The 22,531-nt window shown below is 38.6% G+C and overlaps 1 protein-coding gene across 5 annotated transcripts in view; it reads right to left on the reverse strand.

Moving 5' to 3' along the window:
• INPP4B (inositol polyphosphate-4-phosphatase type II B) overlaps positions 1–22,531 on the reverse strand; it is an 830,315-nt gene that overhangs the window by 332,677 nt on the left and 475,107 nt on the right. For 4 of the 5 annotated variants that reach the window (XM_004768442.3, XM_004768441.3, XM_004768440.3 and 1 more), the window contains 2 exons: positions 10,266–10,384; positions 8,116–8,232 (listed from right to left, as the gene is read on the reverse strand). In XM_004768442.3, coding sequence (XP_004768499.1) covers positions 8,116–8,232; positions 10,266–10,384 — 236 coding nt within the window. Of the gene's footprint in view, positions 1–8,115; positions 8,233–10,265; positions 10,385–10,544; positions 10,671–22,531 lie in introns of those variants that run through there. The other variant, XM_013064513.2, reaches the window with a different exon arrangement.

The following is a 22,531-nucleotide window of genomic DNA, read 5'->3' on the forward strand; positions in this document are numbered from 1 at the left end:
CCATCAAATAAGATTTATATAGACATGACTATATAGACATATGACTATATGCATTATGGACTCAATGCACTCAAACAAGAATTACCTGGCAACTCCCCCAACCACTCTTTCCAGTGATAGCTCATGCTCAAAAACTTACAAGAGTAAAAACTTAAAAGCCATTCTTGAATATTCAATGGAAGTAGGCCTCAGTCGAATAAGAGTCCATAAAGAAACACAGGGTAAATTATGTTTCTCTATGTTGTGACTAACATTAATTAAGTGTCCCAGCTTTGAAAAGAGAATGGAAAGTGGCCCCTACCTCATCATTTCTATTTTAATTGGAAAAAGGCAAATTAATTCTAGGTATTGTTGTGTTGTTGTTGTTTTCAACTAGGTTAAACAAAGTTTCTACAACTCACACATTTGTAGATAGCCAAGTGTGAAAATACTCAAAACACAGTTCTGCTGAGCTACATGAAATAAGGATGTGGGCCCTTTAGAGTCAAACAGCTACTCTGCGAAGGCCAAAGATTTTTTTAAGAAACATACTTTACTTCACGAGTCAATTTGTTTTCTTATTTCACTCTCAAAGAGCCAGTCTTTCTCCACGCCAACATCATTATTTTCTAATGGAAAGTAAGGAGGTATTGAATACTCTTTCCTCTATGGTGGGCGCTCAAACAAAAACAAAAACCAAACAAATCCCTGGACAGTTGATACAGAAGGAGTACTGTGCAAAGGCAGACAGTAGCACAGAGAGAAAACAGGAGTAAGAGAGAAAGGAAAACCGATGTAAAGGGTAGCATGGAGTGTAATGTACTTGCTATGTGAACAACAGAGGAGGGAAAAAGGTAGAGATGGAAATGCAAATATACAGAGAGTAGGATAAGTGCTAAAGGAAAGAACTTAAATTGGTAGTACTTCTGCTTCTGGTTAAGATGCAAAAACTTGCAAGAGAGACCGTCACCCCTATAGGAACACTAGGAAGTCAGATACACTACCCAATCAGTTTTTGCTAAACCCATCAGAAAACTGAGGGTGTAAATAAAGCAAAATAAAATGCAATCCAGGGAATGACAGGCCCTTCTTGGAGGAAGAAATGCCCATGGCCCTGTATTATTCCTGACTGAATAGCAGGGGGAAGACAATATTCCACAGACACCAGCCGGATTTGCAATAAACTTTTAATGATCACATTACCTGGCATGAGAGATCTGAATCCCGCGGAGCCCTAGGCGTAGCATGGGTCTTGCCCAACTACCTACTCCTTCCCACTGAAAGTCACATACTTAAGGAGTACATTTCAGTATGCAGGAGAGCTGAGAGAATCACCAATGCACTGCACAGGGCTTTCTCCAATGTGAGGCAGAAGAGCAGAGGTTGATTCCCCCCACCCCCAGCCCACCCCCCAACGCACAGTAGGCTGAAGCTTGAGAAAGAGGTGAGACTGCTACAAAACGAAAATATTGCTAGGGGAATCCAAGGCTGTTTTAACTTACAGAGACAATTAATGTGATTCATTACATTAACAGAATAAATAAGAAAAACATTTGAGCATCTCAGTATATACCAAAAAAAGTCACTTGATTAAACTCAACACTATTCTTGATAAAAACTCACAGGAAATTGGGGATAGAGGGAAATCCCTCAACCTGAAAAAAGACATCTATGAAAAGCCTACAGTTAAGATCAGCTCTACTGAAAACAGGAGTTTAAAGCTATATTTTTAAAAATACAACCATGAAAAACTATAAAAAATACCTAAGTCTTAAAATGTATTATGACCATACAAAAATGATCTGAACACAAATATATGGCTAATAAAATTTAAATACCTATATAAATGGAATGATATGCCTACCATACTTACAGATCAACAGACTCAATATTGTTAAGATGTCCATTCCCTCCAAAGTAATCTACAGATTTAACACAATTCCATTCAAAATCCCAACAGTCGTTTTGAAGAAGTTTAAAAGCTATTCTCAAATTTATATGGAAAAACTAAGGCTCTCAGAGGCAAAACAAAAACAAAAACTTTGATAAAAAGAACAAAGCTGACAAAGATAGAGGACTTAAATTACCTGATTTCAGGACTTACTATAAAACTACAATAGTCATGTTACATCATGAAGCTAGAAAAAATGATCAATGGAATAGAACAGATCATCGAGAAGTAGATCTACATCTATCAGTAGACAATTGAATTTCTAGTCAAAGTACCCACTAAATTTAGTGAGGAAAAAAGTATTTTTGACAAACAGTGCTGCAATAACTTGATATCAACATAGGGGAAAATGACTTTGACTCCTATCTCATTCATAAATGTAAAGGCTGGGACAATAAAACACTCTTGAGGAAAGACCCTGGAGAATAGTCTCATGTCCTAAGACATAATGATCTTTGGAGGCACAAAAAGCACTAATGAAAAGATTGATAAACTATACTCAGAATTTAAAGTCAAAATACATCATTAAGGAAATTATAAGACAAGCCAAAGAGACTTGTAACACATATATCCCCCCCCTTTTTTTCGTAACACATATATTTATAAAAGCACTTACATCCACATATATGAAAAGTTCCTTTAAATTAACAATAAAAAAACTCATTTTTTAAAAAGGGAAAAGTCTTGAGCAGAAATGTCATTTGAAAAAAAAAAGAGGGGGGACGCCTGGGTGGCTCAGTTGGTTAAGCAGCTGCCTTCGGCTCAGGTCATGATCCCAGCATCCCGGGATCGAGTCCCGCATCGGGCTCCTTGCTCAGCGGGGAGCCTGCTTCTCCCTCTGCCTCTGCCTGTCATTCTGTCTGCCTGTGCTCGCTCTCTCTGCCCCCCGCTCTCTGATAAATAAATAAAATCTTTAAAAAAAAAAAAAAGAAAAGAAAAAAAAAAAAGAGGGGTTCCTGGGTAGTTCAGTCAATTAAGAAAGCATCTGACTTTAGCTCAGGTCATGATCTCAGGGTCCTGGGATCAAGTCCTGCTTCTGGCTCCTTGCTCAGTGGGAAATCTACCTGTCCCTCTGCCCTTCCTTCTATCATTTTCTCTCTCTCTCTCTCAAATAAATAAGTAAAATCTTTAAAAAAAAAAAAAAGATAGATGAATGGCCAATAAGCAGAGGAAAAGGTTCTTAACGGAGTTAGTCATCAGGAAAATGCAAATTAAGACCCAATACGATAACCACTTCATACCCACTAGAATGCTAAATGAAGATCGACATTATCATCATTGGTGAAGTTAACACAACTCTCACACAGAAGAGTAGAATAAAGTTATACAATAACTTTGAAGAACAGTTGGCAGGTCCTAGAAAAGTTAAACATGCATCTGCCCTATGACTTGACAATTTTAACTCCTCAGTATTTACCTCTCAAAATAAAAACAAATATCTACATGAATACTTGTACGGGAATGTTCATAGACACTTTGCTCATTGTTGTCAAAAGTAAAAGTAATTAAATGTAGAGAAACGTAAATAAGAGAATGAATAAACAAATTGTGGTATCACAACAACATAATACTATTCTGTAACAATTCCATTTAGCAACATATATGAACCCCCAAAATATATGTTTAATAGGCACAAGAGAACACATATTATATGATTTTATTCACTTAAATTTCAACAAGCAAAACCAATCCATGCTGGTATATATGGAAAAGTGGTTGCCTCAGAGTATGTCGAGTGGCTATTGACAAGAATGGGGCACAAAGGAACTTTCTGGAATGATGGAAATATTTTACATCTTACATTGGGTAGAGGTTATGTGGCCCCATGCAACTATCAAACTCAGTTTGAAGTTTAGATCTATCCATTTTGTTATATATAAATTAATCCTCAATAAAATATAAATTTGCTCTTTGTAAATACATACCATTCATCAACAGATAAAAAAGGAAGTGAAATTATTTGTGGAGGGCAGCAGTATTTTAGAATCCTCAACTACTTCTGTAAGGAATTGATAACTCCTCTTGCAAACTATGTTACAATGGAGACCAGAGCATTACAAAAGGCAAACTGAGCTAGCAAGCTGAGAGGACCATGCAGTATATATAACAGGAAAGGGCCAGGTGGTCAAAAGCAAAAGTTTAAGACATAAACTTAACCATTTTACAACAGGTAATAACAGCTATTCTTTCAAGAATACTAGCTGGCCACTGCATAAAACTTATTTAGACATTTACAATTAGTTATTCATGCTTAATCTAGGTACTTAGACATTTTGGATATATTTTTTTCCCCCACACTGGCATACTGACATTTTTTCCCTCAATGAATCAATTTTGAAGAGCCAACTGAAGAATGCTTTTAAAGCATCAGCTGAAGTCAAAATGCCATCGTGTGGAAGCGGAAATGAGGGTAACCCTAAGAACATATGTATCCTGCCGAGAAGGAAGGATCTTTGCCTTGGCCTACTGAAGTTTGCAGAATCTCTAATTTTTCATCTTTAAAATGGGCAAGGTAATACTTCCCTCAAAGAATTTTTTGGAGATTAGAGAAGACACCATGTATAACATATTAAACACAGCGCTTGGCATGTTCTTAGTGATCAATTTCTTTTTCTTACCAGCTGTTCTATATCTTCTACAAGGAGAAGACAGGCTTAAAGAATTTGTATCTCAATGAATATAATTAGACCTAATCTTCTAAGAAGTTAGTGTAGAAAATCAAACAGAGTCAAAGTATACTAAATGTAAATCATTTTCTTTTCCATAGAGAAACACAAAAAACTTAACTAGACACTTCTGTGTAAAGAATTATGCTATAGATTAGCTTCCTTGGACATATAACTCACACAGTATAATAAATTTACATCCAATCTTGATAAGATCATTTTTTTCTGAAAGGTACAAATGGAGTATTGCTAGTAACTAGCAGTAAAAAATATCCTAGGACATATATCCTCACCTGAGAAATGTTCCATATTTACTGTACACAGGACTCTGTCCTATAAACTAGACATCTAACAAGTTGGGGTTGGAACAAACATTTATTTCCTCTAAGATCTAAACAAATGCAGCAATGTGAACGTCTGCATAATACATAGAAATTCAAATTTCTATCGCGAGCAAAGCCAATTTTGTGACCTAATTATATGTTAGCAGATTGATGGCTATCCTCAGTGTGGTGTTGAGTCTTGTTCAGTATCTTCCAAAACATAAGTTGCATGAGAAGGAAGGAAAAAAGACGAAATTTGATGTTCTTTTCCTATGTAAATTTCACCCTCTTCTGAGTTCTTTCTGAAAGTCCCAGCTTGATTCCATAGGGCTGATTGTGTCTATGTTGTTTCAGTTTCCAGGAAGTTTAAAACAGAGCAATTAACTTCAGTATACATCCAGAAGATATATACTGTTTGAACACTTCACTGTTTGAACTTGGGCTCTCCTATCCTAGCCATAGGCTTCAATTTCAAGTTAAAGTCCCTACCCAAACAGCTGGATGGGAGAGTTGCCCATTCTGAGAAAACAGTTTCCTCACAAAGAGGAAAATAGTAAAAAGGTCACTCTGATTTTAATAATGACCCTGTCATCCACCATAACCCACCTCCCCACCTGCCAAGCATTATCTATCCACCTGCCACAGTGTAAGACCTCCTGCGGTGAAGCAGGAGGATGAAGGATGTGGGAGGAGGAAACAACAATGCTTGTGAATGGACAGACTCTTCTCATTGGTTACAGTGATGAATTGCATATTTGCTGAAGTTACTCAGTGAGATAATCAATCTTAGGTCTAATGTTTAGAAGCATACAAGAACAACCAGTTACATAATGGCTGTATCAAGGGCATAGATGAAAGGTTATCATTTCTCTTTAAAAATATCTAATATTAATAGGCATTTTAATGGATATGAAATGGCAAAGTAACACATTTATTTGACTGATGAATTCCAAGTAATGATAAATTCAATAGGAACGGGCAAGCAACTTAGTCATCTGACTCAACTCATTAGTTTTTAGTCAGTAGAAAATCTCATTGTTCTGGGTCAGCCTAACATGATCAATGATTTGTTAGGATCAAATATTTAAACTACTTTTAAATACATGCAGAAAATTTATTAATTTTCTAAAACACATATGCATATTCTCATTTCTTAGGCCTTAAAAGTGATATGATCTGAAATTTTTTAGGTTGTTAAGTGCTCACAATTATAAACTGTACTTGAAGACCACTTCCTGCGTCCCCCCCTGCCCACCCCCAACCCAAAGAAAATCTTAAGAAGTCAGAGAACAAGGGCCAGGATAAAGACTGTATGTCCATGAGTACTGTTAGCATATTAATAAACTGTATTTCTATTTACACTTCCATCACCGGGGCTAATTGTTAGTTATTTTGAGGAAGAGGTTATGCCTTAATTAACAGCTCTTAGTAAGTGAAAGCTGGTTGCATTTCTTAAGTTCACATTTCACAGTCTTATATCATAGCAGGGATCCAGTTCATCCAATACTTTTATGTGATGACACCTCTGATCAAGGAAGGAAGTCTTTAAAAGGCCTTAAATAATTAGCTTCCAGAATAGAAGCCGACAAGAAGCATAATTAATGAGTAAGCTAATTATCTATCCATAAAGCATTAACATCCATGCACATTTTAAATGAGGGAGAGTAAAGGGAATAGAAATACCTTAGATATCTAATATTTCTCTCATGTTTCTAAGGACTTCACAAACTCAAGAGTTCAGGAGAAACATTCATTTCTGTAACATTCATTTCTGTAAGGTCTAGAGGTTCCTAGACCTCTGCCCTTGCCATAGTCTACCCCCAACTATGCCTTGGGACTGCTGGGGGGACTGAATCTGATTGTGTGCTTGGAGGAACAGAAAATCCCACAGCTCCCATCACCTAATCATTTCTCTGCTTACTAGTCCCCTGCACAGCTGCATCAACTCCTCCCACTACCTATTTGAACCATAACCTACCTGAGGGCAGAGTTTAAAGTGACATTTTCCCCAGACAAGGTATGGGTGATTCTCTATGTCCAGCAGGACCGCTTAGTCTCAAAAGGAACTCTGGTGGAAACTAAAGGCCTCTTGGCCTTCAGAGTGTTCCCTGACATGTGTTTCCTATGGATTATCAACAGTGCCATGCTCTCCTGCCTTGAAACCGACAGAGCTTCACCAGGACTGGAAAAATTTAAAGGAGAGGGCCCCTTTTAAGCCATTCCCTTTTCAGCACCTACCCAAGAGCATTATCTTCTGTCCAGGAATTTGAAGAATGGCTTCTAGAGACAGTGTGGGGTCCTTGACTGTCTAACCAGGCAGTCTGATACAGATGGAAGAAAAGTCAGACACTGCAGGAAGACCAAAGAATTTAGGACGAAAGAGCACGGGGGCTTTACATGACCTCCCCACAAGAAGGCCAATTAAAACGTGTACCTAGGGACACTTGGGTGGCTCAGTTGGTTGGACGACTGCCTTCGGCGCAGGTCATGATCCCGGAGTCCCGGGATCGAGTCCCGCATCGGGCTCCCAACTCCACGGGGAGTCTGCTTCTCTCTCTGACCTTCTCCTCGCTCATGTTCTCTCTCACTGTCTATCTCTCTCAAATAAATAAGTAAATAAATAAAAATCTTAAAAAACAAAACAAAACAAAACAAAACAAAAAACATGTGCCTAGTGTTTCTCGTTAGCCCCTCTGTTTGCTTTGGTGCCAGGAACAACTTCAGGAAAATAGAGGGAGTGTCTCTCTACACAGTATTGTCCAGGAATAAACTGTCCAAATAGAGCACTTTGTCAACCTCCTGTTGTAGAATAATTACAGCATCCAGAAAGTTTTAAAACAGTATAAAAATTTCATCTCTTGTCCTTGCCTCATGCCTACACTATGACTCCCTCAACAACTCCTTAGACCAACAGCAGAAAGACATCAAGCCAGCCTTCCCGAGAAAGAGAAAAATCTCTTCTGAAAGCTTTTGGTCCTAACCAGTTGCCAATTTGGCACTAAACCCAATGAATTGGGCGTGGAAGGATGTGGGGTGGGGGGGATCCTGAGTAAAATATAAACATAAGACAAGCATAAACAAAGTATAAATGCCCTTTTTGAAAAATGCCAGTTATATCCAACCAAACCCAATAGTTTGGAAAAGCCTAACTCCTTCTCCCACTGCCCCCTGAAAAAGAAAGAAGTACAGTACTTACAGTGTCATGAGATTTATCCTTGACATCATAGACTGTTAGCTTTATTTTGGTCTCCTCATAGATGGGATACTCAGATGGGAATGTGACACCAGTCAAAAACAGTGGGTCTCTTGTTCCCTGCAACAGCACAAGCAGACAACTTTGATTCCATAAAGTAGCAACTGCAGTCGGCAGCATGCAGGGACACATGAGAACACAGCAAGTGTGTCTGAGTCTGTCTGTTTTTCTAGGAAATAGCCCTATTGGAAGAGAGATCTGAATCGCCAACTGATGCTCATGGGTGACAGCAAGGCCCAGAGCCCAAATTCTGATAGAGCTATCGATAGTAAATGGCACGGCATCAGTGTCCGTGCTGCTAACAGTCTGGAAAAACAATTTATTTTCATTATATGCAGAATCCTTCCTTCAGGTCAGTTGTCAGTACATTTAGAATAGATTTAATGGATTTGACCTGAAATCCATGCAAATAAGCTAAGATATTGACTGATCAAATTAAAATGAAGCTATTTTCTCATAAACTACCATTTACTTCCTTTCTGTGATGATTCAGTTGAAAGCCATGCTCTGATAATGTCCATTTGTTTTTAGATGTTCAGCTGTGTTTTTTCTCAGACTGATCTGAAAACTAATGAAAGAAACTAAATATGATGGATTTGGGCCTATGAAATTACTAACATAGGATGCAGTGCCCTGGATATTTCCATGCCTCAGAATTAATTTTGAGAGAACTGACATCCAACATTAAATTTTACATCTATATTGTCAAATATCATTGAGATGTTTGCTAGAATTTAGTAAACCAAGTGTCTTTGAGTTTCTGAAAGCCCGAGTTATTTATTTAGTCATTCATTCTTTCTCCTTTTACTCAACAAATACTTCTTGTTTAGCTCTGTGTTAGACACTTTGGAAAAAGACAGTCAATAAAACAGCCCAAAACAGCTATGTGTGTTCAAACATAAACAACTGAAATGTGTCAAAATCACTTCTTTTAAGTTTTGACAATATACATATATTTTAAGAATAATGAAACTGGAACGATATTTGAAATTTTTTTCATAGAAATGAACAATTTTACAATTTTAGTCAAGTTTTCGTGGTATGAATGAGAATATTTTTGTTAATTCAACTACAGCATTAGCTACAAATTATACCAGCATTGGAACCTAAAGTTTCCAAAGGGCATATTCAAGGCTACATGCAGGAACTGGGTCATTCCCATTAGAGAAATGAGTCGAGTTCAGTCTGAATCATTTATTCCGGCAGCCAGGCACAGGCTGGCACTGAGCAAACCCAGTCTGGGGCAAGCTACTTCGTTCCTTACAGAGAAACTTCTCGGTCAAAACAGACAGGGCTTACAAGTCTGAAAAAAGGCATGCAGAGCTAAGGAACTTGAAGCACACTTTCTGTAGTCCCAGATGTTCCAGTATTTCTCATTCACTAAGTTCGTGAAATAAGTGTAATGAGAACAAAATAATCAAAAGGGAAACACTTCCTCTTTTGAATCTGATCCAATACAATAACACGTTTCCTCCCGACACATATTGAATGTTATATTAGTAACAATAAATGTAAATAGGAAATCTCTCATCTGATGAGTAATATTTACACCCTTCAGCTAGAAACATTCCAATTTCTCAAATTAATCATCTACCTTTCTTTGAAAAACATGGTACATTAAAAAGACACACACAAAGAGCAAATAATATAAAGTTTCCATCAGCAGACTGAAGAACACAGGAAAAAATGAAAAGTACAAGAACACTTAACTTCTCTGGGGGTACTTTATGACTCTTTTAGTCCTCCCAAATTAAGTATTCGTTACATTTAATTTTATATATGTATGTATATATATTTTTTTCTCCCCCCCTCTACTTGGTGATTTAAGGATCCAAAGTGAGATTATTTTTTTTCTCCTTACTAAAGAAAAAGAAAGTCTATGAAAAAGGCAAGCTTTTCTCTCATCTGTTTATTCTGGTAAGTTAGCAATGCTTCATAACCTCAGGTATGCTTTCCTAAATAACAGAGGACAGGAACATAGCACAGCTGCAGGCCAGGGACTGACTAACTTCAGCTGTTTGCTCAAAGTCACAGAGAGGCTGAGAAGGCGACAGCGCAGCAAAGGAAGGCAGACACCCAGCCCGCTCACTCACCTCCACAATTTCCGTGCTCGAGTATCTTGTCAGACCCTGCTCCGCGGGGTGGATGACTGAGATCTGCACCAGTGTGTTCAGCTTCCGATCACGAACGGGGGCCACCAGATCCTTGCATGCTGGCAATGACAGAGCAGAGAGAGAGAAAAGAAACTAGCACCGTGTCTCAGGGAAAACTTCTGTGCGGAGCTGGAAGTAAACTTAGCGACGGCGCTGAATGAAATCTCCTGGGACTCAGGCTGATTTTTTTACAGAGGAAGTCCCTTGGAAGTACCTTACAGAAATAGGAAGTCACGTGCTGCAGAGCTGAGAGTTCATTTCCACTGACCACGGTTGCCGCTCCTGCTAGTCTGCACCGCCCTGGGATGCCAGGTCTGACGTGTGACTCCACACACAGCTCTGGGACTTGAGCGACTTTAATTAGTCATGAAACCCTGGGCTTTAATTCACACTCCCAGACAAAGTAAGCTGAGTTGCGCTACATCCAGGAAACTTTATGCTGTTCCTTATTGACACTGGTGGGAATAGTTCAAATGTACCAGTGCACCCTGTCTCGGCTCTAGCAATCTACTGGATATGATCAAACGCAGCAACAGAAAACTGGGGAGAGCCCTTACCCCACCAAAGCTGCACATAAGCCGCAGGCAAGCGGCAGAGGAGGCAGAGGAGGGGTTAGAAACGCCCTCGGTCTGGGATTCTAGCCAAGTCTGGGAGGGAGAAATGTGGAATCAGGATGGGTTAATTCTTGCCCAGGAGCCACAAATGTAGGAACTTTCCTTTGAGACACCAGGCTCATATTACAGAAGCTCAGCACCATACCATATTTCCTTGAATATTTTCTCCTCCCACAATCATTCCCACAATTCAGGGGGGAAATCCAAAAATGTATTCCTTTTCAGCATGTCCAGTGTCCCTTCTCCCCTGACTTTGAAATAGTAGTTTTACTACCTGCAGCTGGATGGCTAAGTCTGCTATAAAGTGTCCTCATCAGAGGGGGTTCGAGTTATGCCCAGCTGGTGTCTTAAGGCAGGCTGGAGGAGACTGGGCTCTTCTGTCTGGGTCCCTGGGTGAGAAGGAGCTGCGCTCTATTCCATCCTTAACCTACACTTCTGACTGCTGCAGGAAGGGACAGAAGGACAGTGCATTTAAGCTATATTCTGTCACTGCAGCAGTTTACAGAACCTTCATCAGAGTAACCATCAAAGAACAGTACAAGTCTAAATCTAACTTTTTTTTTTTTCCCCTTCCGGAGATATATTGATGTTGAAACCTCCCATCAGTATTTCCTAAAACTGGGAAAGAGTTTTAGGACAGAGGTACTAGGCTTAAATCCAAAACTTGAAAGCAAAGGAAATTTTAAATGTAATTATCACCTTCAGTGGCTTACAGATCATCTCATTTATAGAAGCAAAATGGGATAGAGGAAAAAGCAGGAGTTTTGGGGGGGTGCCTGGGTGGCTCAGTGGGTTAAGCCTCTGCCTGCTGTTCTACCTACTTGTGATTTCTCTCTCTGTGTCAAATACATAGATAAAATCTTAAAAAAAAAAAAAAAAAGCAGGAGTTTTGGGATCAAACGGGTCTGTTTTTTGGCTAGTTCTAACAGCTAGGCAATGCTGGGCAAATTTCTTACCTTCTTAACACTTCTTCCCAGACTTTGAGATCCTTTTAGTCCTGTATAGTATTTTGTCATGATTTTTCCTTATTTAACCCATGTCTATTTAAATGCCTCCGGCAATACAGGAGAGCTTAGGAAAGCATATGTGGAAAAAGTAACAGCTACAGTTTTGCCCCTCCCTATTTTTTTTTTTGAAGCATTTTGCTAATTATCTTTTGATTTCTCAAAACAGAACTTTGAGTTACTCTCTCAGTTTTACATATTAAGAACAAGAGGCTTAAAAACAGTAGGGGCTCACATTTCCATTATTAAAACCCTGGTGGTTTGTTTACATCATTCCCCATTAGCTCCATTTCTTTTCTAGCATACTGAGTTCCTCTCCTCCCCCATGGCCTCTCTCTTCTGAAGACTCACTGCCATGATTCTCTCTTGTCTGACCCAAGAGATCTACAGTTTTAGGAAATACTGATGGGAGGTTTCAACATCAATATATCTCCGGAAGGGGAAAAAAAAAGTTAGATTTAGACTTGTACTGTTCTTTGATGGTTACTCTGATCATCTCCTCTACTTGCCTTGTGAATGTGTTTAGCTTCATCACTCATTCGCTTGGTTATCTGTTCAGAGCTTTCTCTCCACTTACAGATATTGACTCTATCTGTTCCTGGATTTTAAAGCTAGAGTTTATTTGCTTCAAACACATGCATCTTGCCCTCTTCCTTGGTTGTAACCTCATTTCTACCTGATGAGTTTATGACACCTTTGCTCAAAATAAGTTACTCCTTTTCAGATTTCTTATCAGGCTTGACTGTGGGCTGTGGTTGTTTCCCAGAAGTGAGCAGCTGTTCTCCATTTTATCAGTGAAACTCTCAGACTCACTCCTAATAAAAACAGAAAATCTTCATTAAACTGAAATGTTCTGTCCAACCCAATTTACAGATATCCCAATACAGAAGAAGTAAAAAGAGCAATAATGGCACTTTGTAATTCTCTATTTTCTATATCTAAAAACGGGCACAGAAAACAAAAACAGAACTCACACCTTAGGAAGCCCATACCTCTTTTCTTCCCAACAGCCCAGAGGATTTTCTGTTCCCTCATGCCTATGCAGTAAGATATCATGGAAAGACCCTGAGATCATTCAGAATTCCTGAGCTGTATTCCCACATTCCTTGTTTTTTAGTTATGTGATGTTATGTGACAAGCTCTTAGATACTCAATTTCTTCATCTGTTTACCTGTCTCTCAGGGTGGAGTTGAAAAAGATTTTAGACCCTTTTTATTAATAGACTTTTCTATGAAAAATAAAGTTTACCAGTATCCTTCTACTAATATTTACCAATGTTAATATCATTTACCAATATTTAGTGTTTTATTATTTTGTAAAATGTTTTTTATTGACTCAGTCATATTCAGATAACTCTGTAAACACGGTCACCAGGTCCAAGATTTCTTGCTAAATACCAAACTAGTGCATGAGTCATTGCATTTCATATAGTGAAACCCATACACACCATGGATCTATACATACTGAAACTGTCCCACTGGAGGGTGATAAATGATGAGTGATTGGATTGCTTCATGGAGCTATTACTCATTTGATCACCATAAAGTCTAACCTGCATAAGAAATATTTGGTAGCCAATAAAGAAGCCTGGAAACTACATTTCTCAGTCTTCCAACCATACTTGCCACTGCCCATTACCCAAACAAAACTCTCCTCTACATAAATGGCATTTCTCAACTCAGAAGACTAAAGGCACACTTTGGGTTTTGCTTCTCTTCTGTTTTATTCATTTAAAAATTTCTTGAACTAAATGGGTACTTAATAAATGCCTCTCTGACCTCATTCATGCATCTATCTATCTACTATCTCTAGATATAGATCTATATCTGTATCTATATATATACATATATAGATATATTTAATGTTTATTACTGCCTTTTTACTGGTTTTGTTTTGGACTGAGCTATTTTAAAATATTCCCAAAGTCCAAAAGAGTTTACATATGCAAGATGCTGATAGGTTAGGGTTCAAATGTGCTTGTATCCACTAAATAGTCTGTTTTATTTTTTACTGAAAAGGAAAAAAAAAGGAGCAATATGGAAGTAATGAGTATTTTTTTTAAAGCTATAATTTGAAGATTTATTTAAGAAAAATAAAACAGCTCTGAGCTACTGGTTTTTTTGTTTGTTTTTGGTTTTGTCTTTTCTGTTAACTTTTCTACGGTAACTAGCAACATGAGGGTTTACTTTCTACTGCCAGTGCTTTGAATGAGATGCCCACTGGCATCCCCAGCTCAGATTCATACAGGAGCCAGACAGCTCTCACTCCACAGAAGGGAATCCTTGGTATAAGTGCAAGGATAAAAATAAATGAAGCTTCAGTATCTCGGGGGAGGCCCAGACACTGAGCAAACTGGAAAGCCTACACTGTATTAACAGAGGGGAATTCTATTCAGATTCATTGCCTGAATAAATGAAAACCCACTGCGGCCTGATTTGAGGATTGGTCCAGGGCTTGAAATCCCAGTCATCACGGTGTAGGCTAAAGCCATAAGAACCACACAATGTACCTCTGTGACTAGATTTGGCCTAAGGACCAGAATTTTCTACCCTCTGCTCTAGATGCTTCAAGCAACTACTTGGAGTCTTAGGAAGATAGCACAGACCATCTTTTGCTTTTGTAGTTCTCATGCACGACGGTGCAGAATCTAAGGGACAAGGTCTGCACAGTTCTTGTTAAGTTAAATATTGTCTCTATCCAGAAATGCTGTTTTCATAAAATTCCAGCTTCCTTTTCATTTGGCCATCATTTCTAAATCATGTCAAGTCTCTTGAATCCACCCCGTCTTGCCAGCCTTCTAGCCCACTTTGGCTGGAAGCCTCGAACTGTCTCTAGACTCTGCTGCCAGAGAGTTCAGTCCCAGCAATAACCATCAGAAGCAGAACACAACTGTTCATTCAGGTGCCTTTGAATTCAGCAGCACTGGCCAAATCCTAACGTTCTAGGACCTTCAATGGATATGGAGTGTGAGAATAAGCAAAGAGGCCTGCCACAGGCTTCCACAAGAGCGGGGACAGGAGCCAGTGGGGCCCTATGAATTCACAGTTGACTCCAAGCACCTCTCTCTTTCTCTTAAGAGCTCTTTCTTCTTTGAAGTCAGGTCATTTTTCTTGCCTCACTCCCTTTCATTTCTCTTCTTGTCATTCAGTATCAGTGGCATCTTACAAAGTGTATCCTCTTTCCTCCAGAACAAAGCAATGGCCACAAGCAAAGGAGACAGGGGGTGGGGGTGGGGCAGGGGACTTTGACAAAGATTTTCACATCTCTATTTTCTGTTTTTACATCAGCAAAAAGAAAGTTAGGCTTAGAGGAGAAACCACACAGTATAGCATAAAGAACATAGAGGAATGGCTTTTTTACTTAAGATAATACTATATTTGAAAGCTGGATCCAGCCTAAGGGATTATGTGACTTTGGATAAATTATCTCTTTGAGTCTCTATATTTTAGTCTTTAGAATGGATGCAAAAGGACATATTTCATAGATTTGTTATAAAGATTATGTGAAGCAATGTTAGGCACAGCGATGTTGTTAACATTAATATGAATATAGTTATGTCTTGACACAAAAATGGATTTTACTATCCAATATTCTTATGGTAGTTAAATGTTTAAGACAGTCCAGGTTGGTCCTAATTTTGTGTAACTTTCTGGTTTTTCAGTAAAAGCATTTTATTAAATTCATTACTGTGATTTTGGGGGGGCGGTATTTGCTTATTTTTATATAGGTAAATAAAAATGTTTTAAAATCTTTTGTGGGATTATTTGTTAATTTCAGATCATAGGTATCATTAATATGTTGCCTTCTGTGAAATCCGTAGTGTACACTTACACTTGTTAATTTTACCTCTGACTAGGCTCTTCCAATGAAGAAGTCAAAAACAACAGAAGCTTTATTTTCTGTCTGCCAGGCAGATGAGCTACATGTAAATTTTTGTCAACTCACCCTATGAGCAGGGGTTTAACTGGGAGGTTAGTGTACCTTTATACTGAGAGCAGTGGCTCACAGGGAGGATTATCTTAACACCTGAGATGTCCCAACCAGTTATGGAAAGAATTGCTCCTCTGCTCTGTGTACTTCTTTCATCAAAGAGGAAGACTGCAGGGGACCCTGGGTGGCTCAGTGGATTAAGCCTCTGCCTTCAGCTCAGGTCATGGTCTCAGGGTTCTGGGATCGGGCCCCACATTGGGTTCTCTGATCAGGGGCAAGCCTGCTTCCTTCTCTCTCTGCCTGCCTCTCTGCCAACTTGTGATCTTTCTCTATCAAAATAAATAAATAAATTTAAGAAAAAGAAAAAAAAAAGGGAAGATTGTAAACGCTAGTAAGCTGTCTTTCTCTTGCAATTAAAAATAAACGTTATAAGGGCACCTGGGTGACTCAGTTGGTTAAGCGACTGCCTTCAGCTCAGGTCATGATCCCAGGGTCTTGGGATCGAGTCCCACATCAAGCTCTCAGGTCCATGGGGAGTGTGCTTCTCCCTCTGACCTCCCCTCTCATGCTCTCTCACTCTGTCTTTCTCTCAAATAAATAAAATAAAATAAAAATAAATGTTATAGCTAGAATGCAATATAGCCTGATGGAAGCATACCTTCTCCTTTGATGAAATTTTATCTCTCATCTCTCCATAGTGAAAATGGAAGGGATATATCCATGCCCTTCAAGAGCCAAAAAGTCCAGGGCATTGAAGATGAGGGATCTTAAATAGAAAAGCAGCTTTATATGGGGAGTGCTGTGAAATGTATAAGCCTGATGGTTCACAGACCTGTATCCCTGGGGCAAATAATACATTATATGTAAATAAAAGAAAAGAAAAACAGCCTTATACAAATAGGGCTTTAGGGAAATAACCATCTGGCTTCTAGGCTCCTTCAACAGCACCATTCTTACTTATCTTACTATGGCTGAGAGAATTAGCCACTTCCCCAAGGCTGTGGGAAATGCTCTGGGAGCCTAGAATGCAGTTTTTTAAATTTACTTCTCGAATTCTTTTTGTTTGGTCAGGTTTCTTATAAATGTCACATATATATCTTTCTCCTTGTACTCCAGAAAATTAGATGCCACTAATCAACTGATAAGCCAATTTGGGTTATGTTTCCAGTCCAATAAATTACTGTACTCCATTATATGGTTTCACAGTTACCATCCTATACCAGTGATTAAATCGAGATTACGCAAATTTATAGCATACATTAAAAAATGTAACACTTAAAAAGCCGAACAGCCCTTTTCTAATTGCTTTCCACTATAAAACGTATAATATGCTTTCCTGGTTTTGTCTCTTATTCCTCTCTGATCTTTATTCTTCCTTTCTCTCCAGAATTTTAAGACAACCACTTTTGAAGTCTAGGCTTCCAACCTCTACAGTTCAGATCCCCTGAGTAGATTCAGAAGACAGTACTGCTTCGTTCCCAGGGCACTGCAATCCATGACAATTCAGTTGTGTGTGGTAAAATGGCAGAAAGCAGAGTGTACCTGCTTCATATTAATATCCACAAAATGAGATTTTACTAAGTATTTGGGAATACTCTATTCACTTTTAAATATTTTCTGAAGGCTGCTTCTTAGAAAAATGTGGCTTGATATCATACTGACTGATTTATGGCCATTAATGTATACATTCTATGCACATTCAGTATTCTCTATAGAATCTTTAAGAATCTTTAATTCATTGAGTCTAGCATTACATCTTGCCATGCCTGTTCATTTTAGCATATTTTCAGCTAATCAAGGCTACTTTCTGTATTTTTTCTCATTTGGCATTTTCCCTTTGTGTTCTCTTTTCTGCCATCTCAAATTTGCTCTCCAACATATGTTTCTCTCATCACTGTGAAAGAGGAGGTCATTGAAGACATCACTGTATATTTACAAAATGTGGGGCTATTAGGGTCAGGAACACATCTCTTTTAACCCACAGCTTTTTCTTCAATTAAGCAACTGTTTGTAAGTCCTTATAGAGAAAAAAAAAGTGTTATTTCCCCCTTAACTGTTGTGTGGAAGATTTTAATTAACACATACTTCCCTCAAGAATATGTGAACCATGCATAACTGTCAACATAAGAAAATTTGTTGGAAAAATTTTAAAAATATATAAGAGTTGGCATAAAAATATTAGAATGTTTAGAATTCTTTCTCTTCTCCTTTTTTGGTTTTATTTTGTCTTTTAAGATAATGAGTTAAAAAAAAAAAGTCCCAAATTCAGTATCAGGGCCTGACTTTTCAAGGAGGATAAGTACTGCCCCATAACATGAACCAACAGTATTAATTTTAGGTTTTTAGAAGGTCAAGGGGAAATAAGCAATTCAGTGTTTGAGGTTGAAGATATAAATCCAAGGGGTGCCTGGGTGGCTCAGTCAGTTAACTGTCTTAATTAACTGAGTTAGTAACTGAGTTAACTGACTTAACTCAGTCATTTATGTGTCTGCCTGCGGCTCAGGTCATGATCTCAAGGTCCTGGGATCAAGCCCAGCTGTGGGCTCCCTGCTCAGTGGGGAGTCTACTTCTCCCTCCTTCAGCTCCCCTTTGCTCTCTCAAATAAATAAATAAAAATCTTAAAAAAACAAAAAACAAGAAATCAATGCACACATACACACACAGGAAAAAAAAAAGCCATCCTCATGCAAGAATGTTTTAGACATACTGAAATAGTGCTATATTTTGGGCTCCTATATTACAACGATAAAATGCTAATATCAAACAAATTTTAAGGTTGTTCTCATTTAAGATAATACATGAAGCATGCAAAGAAGATGGGAGCTGGGGGGCAGGAAACAAAATGTACTGTATACTTACTCTGTGTCAGGTAGCAATGGGCTTAAACTTTGGTTGTGATAGCACATGTCCAGAACAATAGTGTGCCTGCTGCTGCCTCATTATTCCACTAAATTCCATCTCTTTCTTTTTTTCACTAGTCAGTCAGATTTGTGGATCACAACACGTGGCTCAAAGATGAAGACTATATTTACTAATTTGCTTTTTACTAATAACAGAGTATTCAGGAGTATCTAATAATTTTTCCCAATAACATCATTCTGTTCTGTCTGGTCCTCTGCATATTCAATGGTGATTTAGTTTTGTAACAAGGATTTTAAGACTCTCAATACTCTGATAATAGAACCCAAATAAAACATGAGGAAAGGATGAGACTAATGCCTTAGGGAGGAAGCAGATGACAGAATTATTGAGGAACATAGGCAATAATTTGCAAGAGGGAATTTAAAAGATTTTGTTAGAGAAACATTGCTTTGGAATTCTTGCTACACTGAGACTTGAGTATTACTGCTCCTAAATTTCATTATAACTGGTTGAGTTATAAATTAAGCTGATTTCCTTCATGTAAAAAGCTAGATTCACATTGTATGGAAAAAAAAGTCCTGATATAATTTTTTTTTTCTTTTCCCCATAACAGAATAATATACAAATATGTCACCATATCTTACGCATATCTCTGTGTGTGTTAAATAAAAACATGTTGGCCTTTTAGATGAAAAAAATAATGGCTGAGAAGATGAAATTCACTTCCTTAGTGTGGAACATGACACATATGAAAATAAACTACCCACTCAGTACCGGTTCTGAATTTAAGTATCATTGAGGAATCTAGAGAGAGAGAAAAAAAGAACCTCTTCCTGGAACAATGGTGCTCTCGGGAAATGCTCTTTGATTGTCTGTGCTCTGGAGCACTGAAGAAGCCAGCTGTACAGAAGAAAGCATATTTGCATATAAAAAGAACAAATTTTGTTCACATCACTGTTGTCAGTACCAGAAGACTCCCATTCTCCAGCTTGTCCCCAGCTCCCTCAGCTTCTTTTATGTCAATCCTCAGAAAATACTATTTTGTCTTGTTTTTTGTGACTATTACCTTGGTAACTGAGACTCCATCCTCAGACAGTTGAATTAAAAACAAGTCTAGGGGCACCGGGGTGGCTCAGTGAGTTAAAGCCTTTGCCTTCAGCTCAGGTCATGATCCCAGGGTCCTGGGATCAAGCCCCACATCGAGCTGTCTGCTTGGCAGGGAGCCGGCTTCCTCCTCTCTCTCTGCCTGCCTTTCTACCTACTTGTGATCTCTGTCTGTCAAATAAATAAATAAAATCTTTAAAACAAAACAAAACAAAAAAAACCAAGTCTGTGCCCATGTCTCTTCAAGTTTTGATATCCAGCCCATCTGCTGAAGGCCCCACACTGGTCTGGCCTCATCACCTCACAATGGATATAGACTTAGCTCTTTGTGCGCAAACTCCAGACTCATGTTCCACTTCAGAAACAAGTGCTTGCCGATTTCTGCTGCTCTTTTCAGCAGGAACATATGTGCAGCTTAAGAAAGGAGGAAAATGCTGTTTCAAGAATGGAAGCAGGTCCCTCCGAAAACTAAAAGAAATATTGTAAGTCAGTTAATGGAAATCTCTGGTGTTAAAACTAGGATAGTGGAAGTAAGAGGAAACAATCCAGAGAACAACAGCAAGCCTTCTACCTGCCCAGAGGCCAAGAGGGCAACATTTTCCCAAGACTACCAGTTTGACATGGGAACCGACGGGATTCCTATCAGGGTAAGAGGGGGGCCCATCAGTGGGTCCAGAAGGGCATGCGGGTTAGTGAGTAGCAGCTTCCTGCTTCTCTGTTTTATCTCCAAACCAAGAGATGAGGCCAGTAGGGCTATTGGAGACACTTACAGGAGGGGTGGCAGTAAAGTCAGAGCCTGAATCACCAAAGATGGATGGCAAAGAGAAGTGCACTCAGAGTTGTTGAACTCTAAGGGCACAGAATGATTGATGTCTAGGAGTTATTTGGAAGGCTGAGGACAAATAAAGGAAATAGGGGTCTGGAATGTTGCCTTCAGGGGTTGATGGTCTCCTAAAAGAATCCATTTGTTTGGGCAGGAAGTAGCAAGCAATCTGGAAAGCAGTTGTTCAATCTGGACATCTTTACACACAACACATTGACTCATGGTCTGGCTTTCACCAAACCCTGAATTGAGGCAATTTTTAGACATGCCTTCCCAAACCAAAATATTTTAGAAAAGTTGCATTGTATATATTACACTTAAGCGTTTACATTTTAGGAGGTGTTGCTTAAATTAAGATAATTAAAAAAATTTTTTTCAGGAATATTATTTTTTATAAATGTGCTGCACTTAATATCTATATGTGGAATTCATAGTTTTTTTGCTGTCCCTTGAACTGCTGTCCCTCTAACGCCAAATATTTCATAAGCAGTTTGAAAGCATTACATCAAAGCTTTACATAAATAGAAAATAAGAGGGGAGAAGGAAGAATGGGAGAAATAGATGGTCCTGAGGGGATAGTTAGCCTCTTGTTTTACTTGTCTCCAACTAGAACATCATTTGGGGCAGGAGAGTATTGAAGAGCTTGAAGAATATAGCACCCCATCTTTCTTGAATCTCTTGAGTCAATCATATGTGTGATTTTCCTGTGGACAAGAGAACAATCAGGCTTTCAGGGTGTCAGTTCTCCTATCATAAGACGGTTGGCTCACAGGAAGTAAAACAAGGTTTTGGTACAGAAAAGCTAAAGCTAGAAATGACTAGTGATCCAGGAGACATAGAGCATGAGAAAGAAGACAAGCGAGTGTGTAGGTGAGAAAGCGAATGTGGAAAAGACTAAGGGCAGGAAGGATCTAATTATTTAGAACAAAATCCACAAGTTCAACACTACGTGGAAAACTGTGTAGGTTAAAAAATTTGAAAAGTAGAAGACAGTGGTTCTAGGAGAATCAGAGTTTGAAGGAAACAAAGAAGATACTTCTTAGAAAAATTGTGATCTCCAAGGTGAGCAGTTCAAATATAAGGCGCACCAGAGCTCCTGCTAGCGGACTGAAGAGGGCTTCAGAGCCTTAGCTATCCAGGACACTTCAGAACAAAGCAGAAGTAGTTTATATGATTCAAATTAAAGAACCACCTTCTCCACTCTGCCAGGATATGTGATACACTAGGTAAGGTAAGAATATGAGATACCCTTTGTTTGAAGGTCTCCTTGATAGTTCTTACTTGTTTTATGTAGTAAGGTTCCCAGTCATAGATCCCAGTCCCAACTGGGTGACTGCATTTGTGATGGAGTCTCAATATTCTCATCTGGAAATGGGGATGGTAATTAGAGTTCTCCTCACGGAGAATTTGTGAAGATCTGATTCAACATGTGAAAAAAAAAAAAAAAAAGGACTGAATTTCTAACAACGTACTAACATTTCTCACTTTCACATATATTTGCTCAAACACCCTGTGAAATAAGAATTATAATCCACAACTTACACATAAAGAATCGGAGTTTGGGACAGGATAAGGGATTAACCCAAGACAATAATTAGAATAATACCTCTCAGTGATCACTTATACATCTAGCACCATTTTTAGTGCTTTAAGTACACTATCTCAGATTAATCCCCAACCCCTGCCCACAATAAAAATGAATTTTTTAGAGTCACACAGGCAGCCAGTAGCAGAAATAGGATTCAGATGCTCTCAGGATGACCGTGACCCCATGCTATTGGATTGTCTTCTCTCAGGGTTATGTAGTATAGGCTTAAAAGTAAGCTCAAATCTCTGGACCCAGAGAATTTCTACTATTTTGGTTGTCTG

This window comes from Mustela putorius, unplaced genomic scaffold (genome assembly GCF_011764305.1).
Source record: "Mustela putorius furo isolate JIRA1106 unplaced genomic scaffold, ASM1176430v1.1 tig00000083_pilon_pilon_pilon, whole genome shotgun sequence".
Taxonomy (NCBI): domain Eukaryota; kingdom Metazoa; phylum Chordata; class Mammalia; order Carnivora; family Mustelidae; genus Mustela; species Mustela putorius.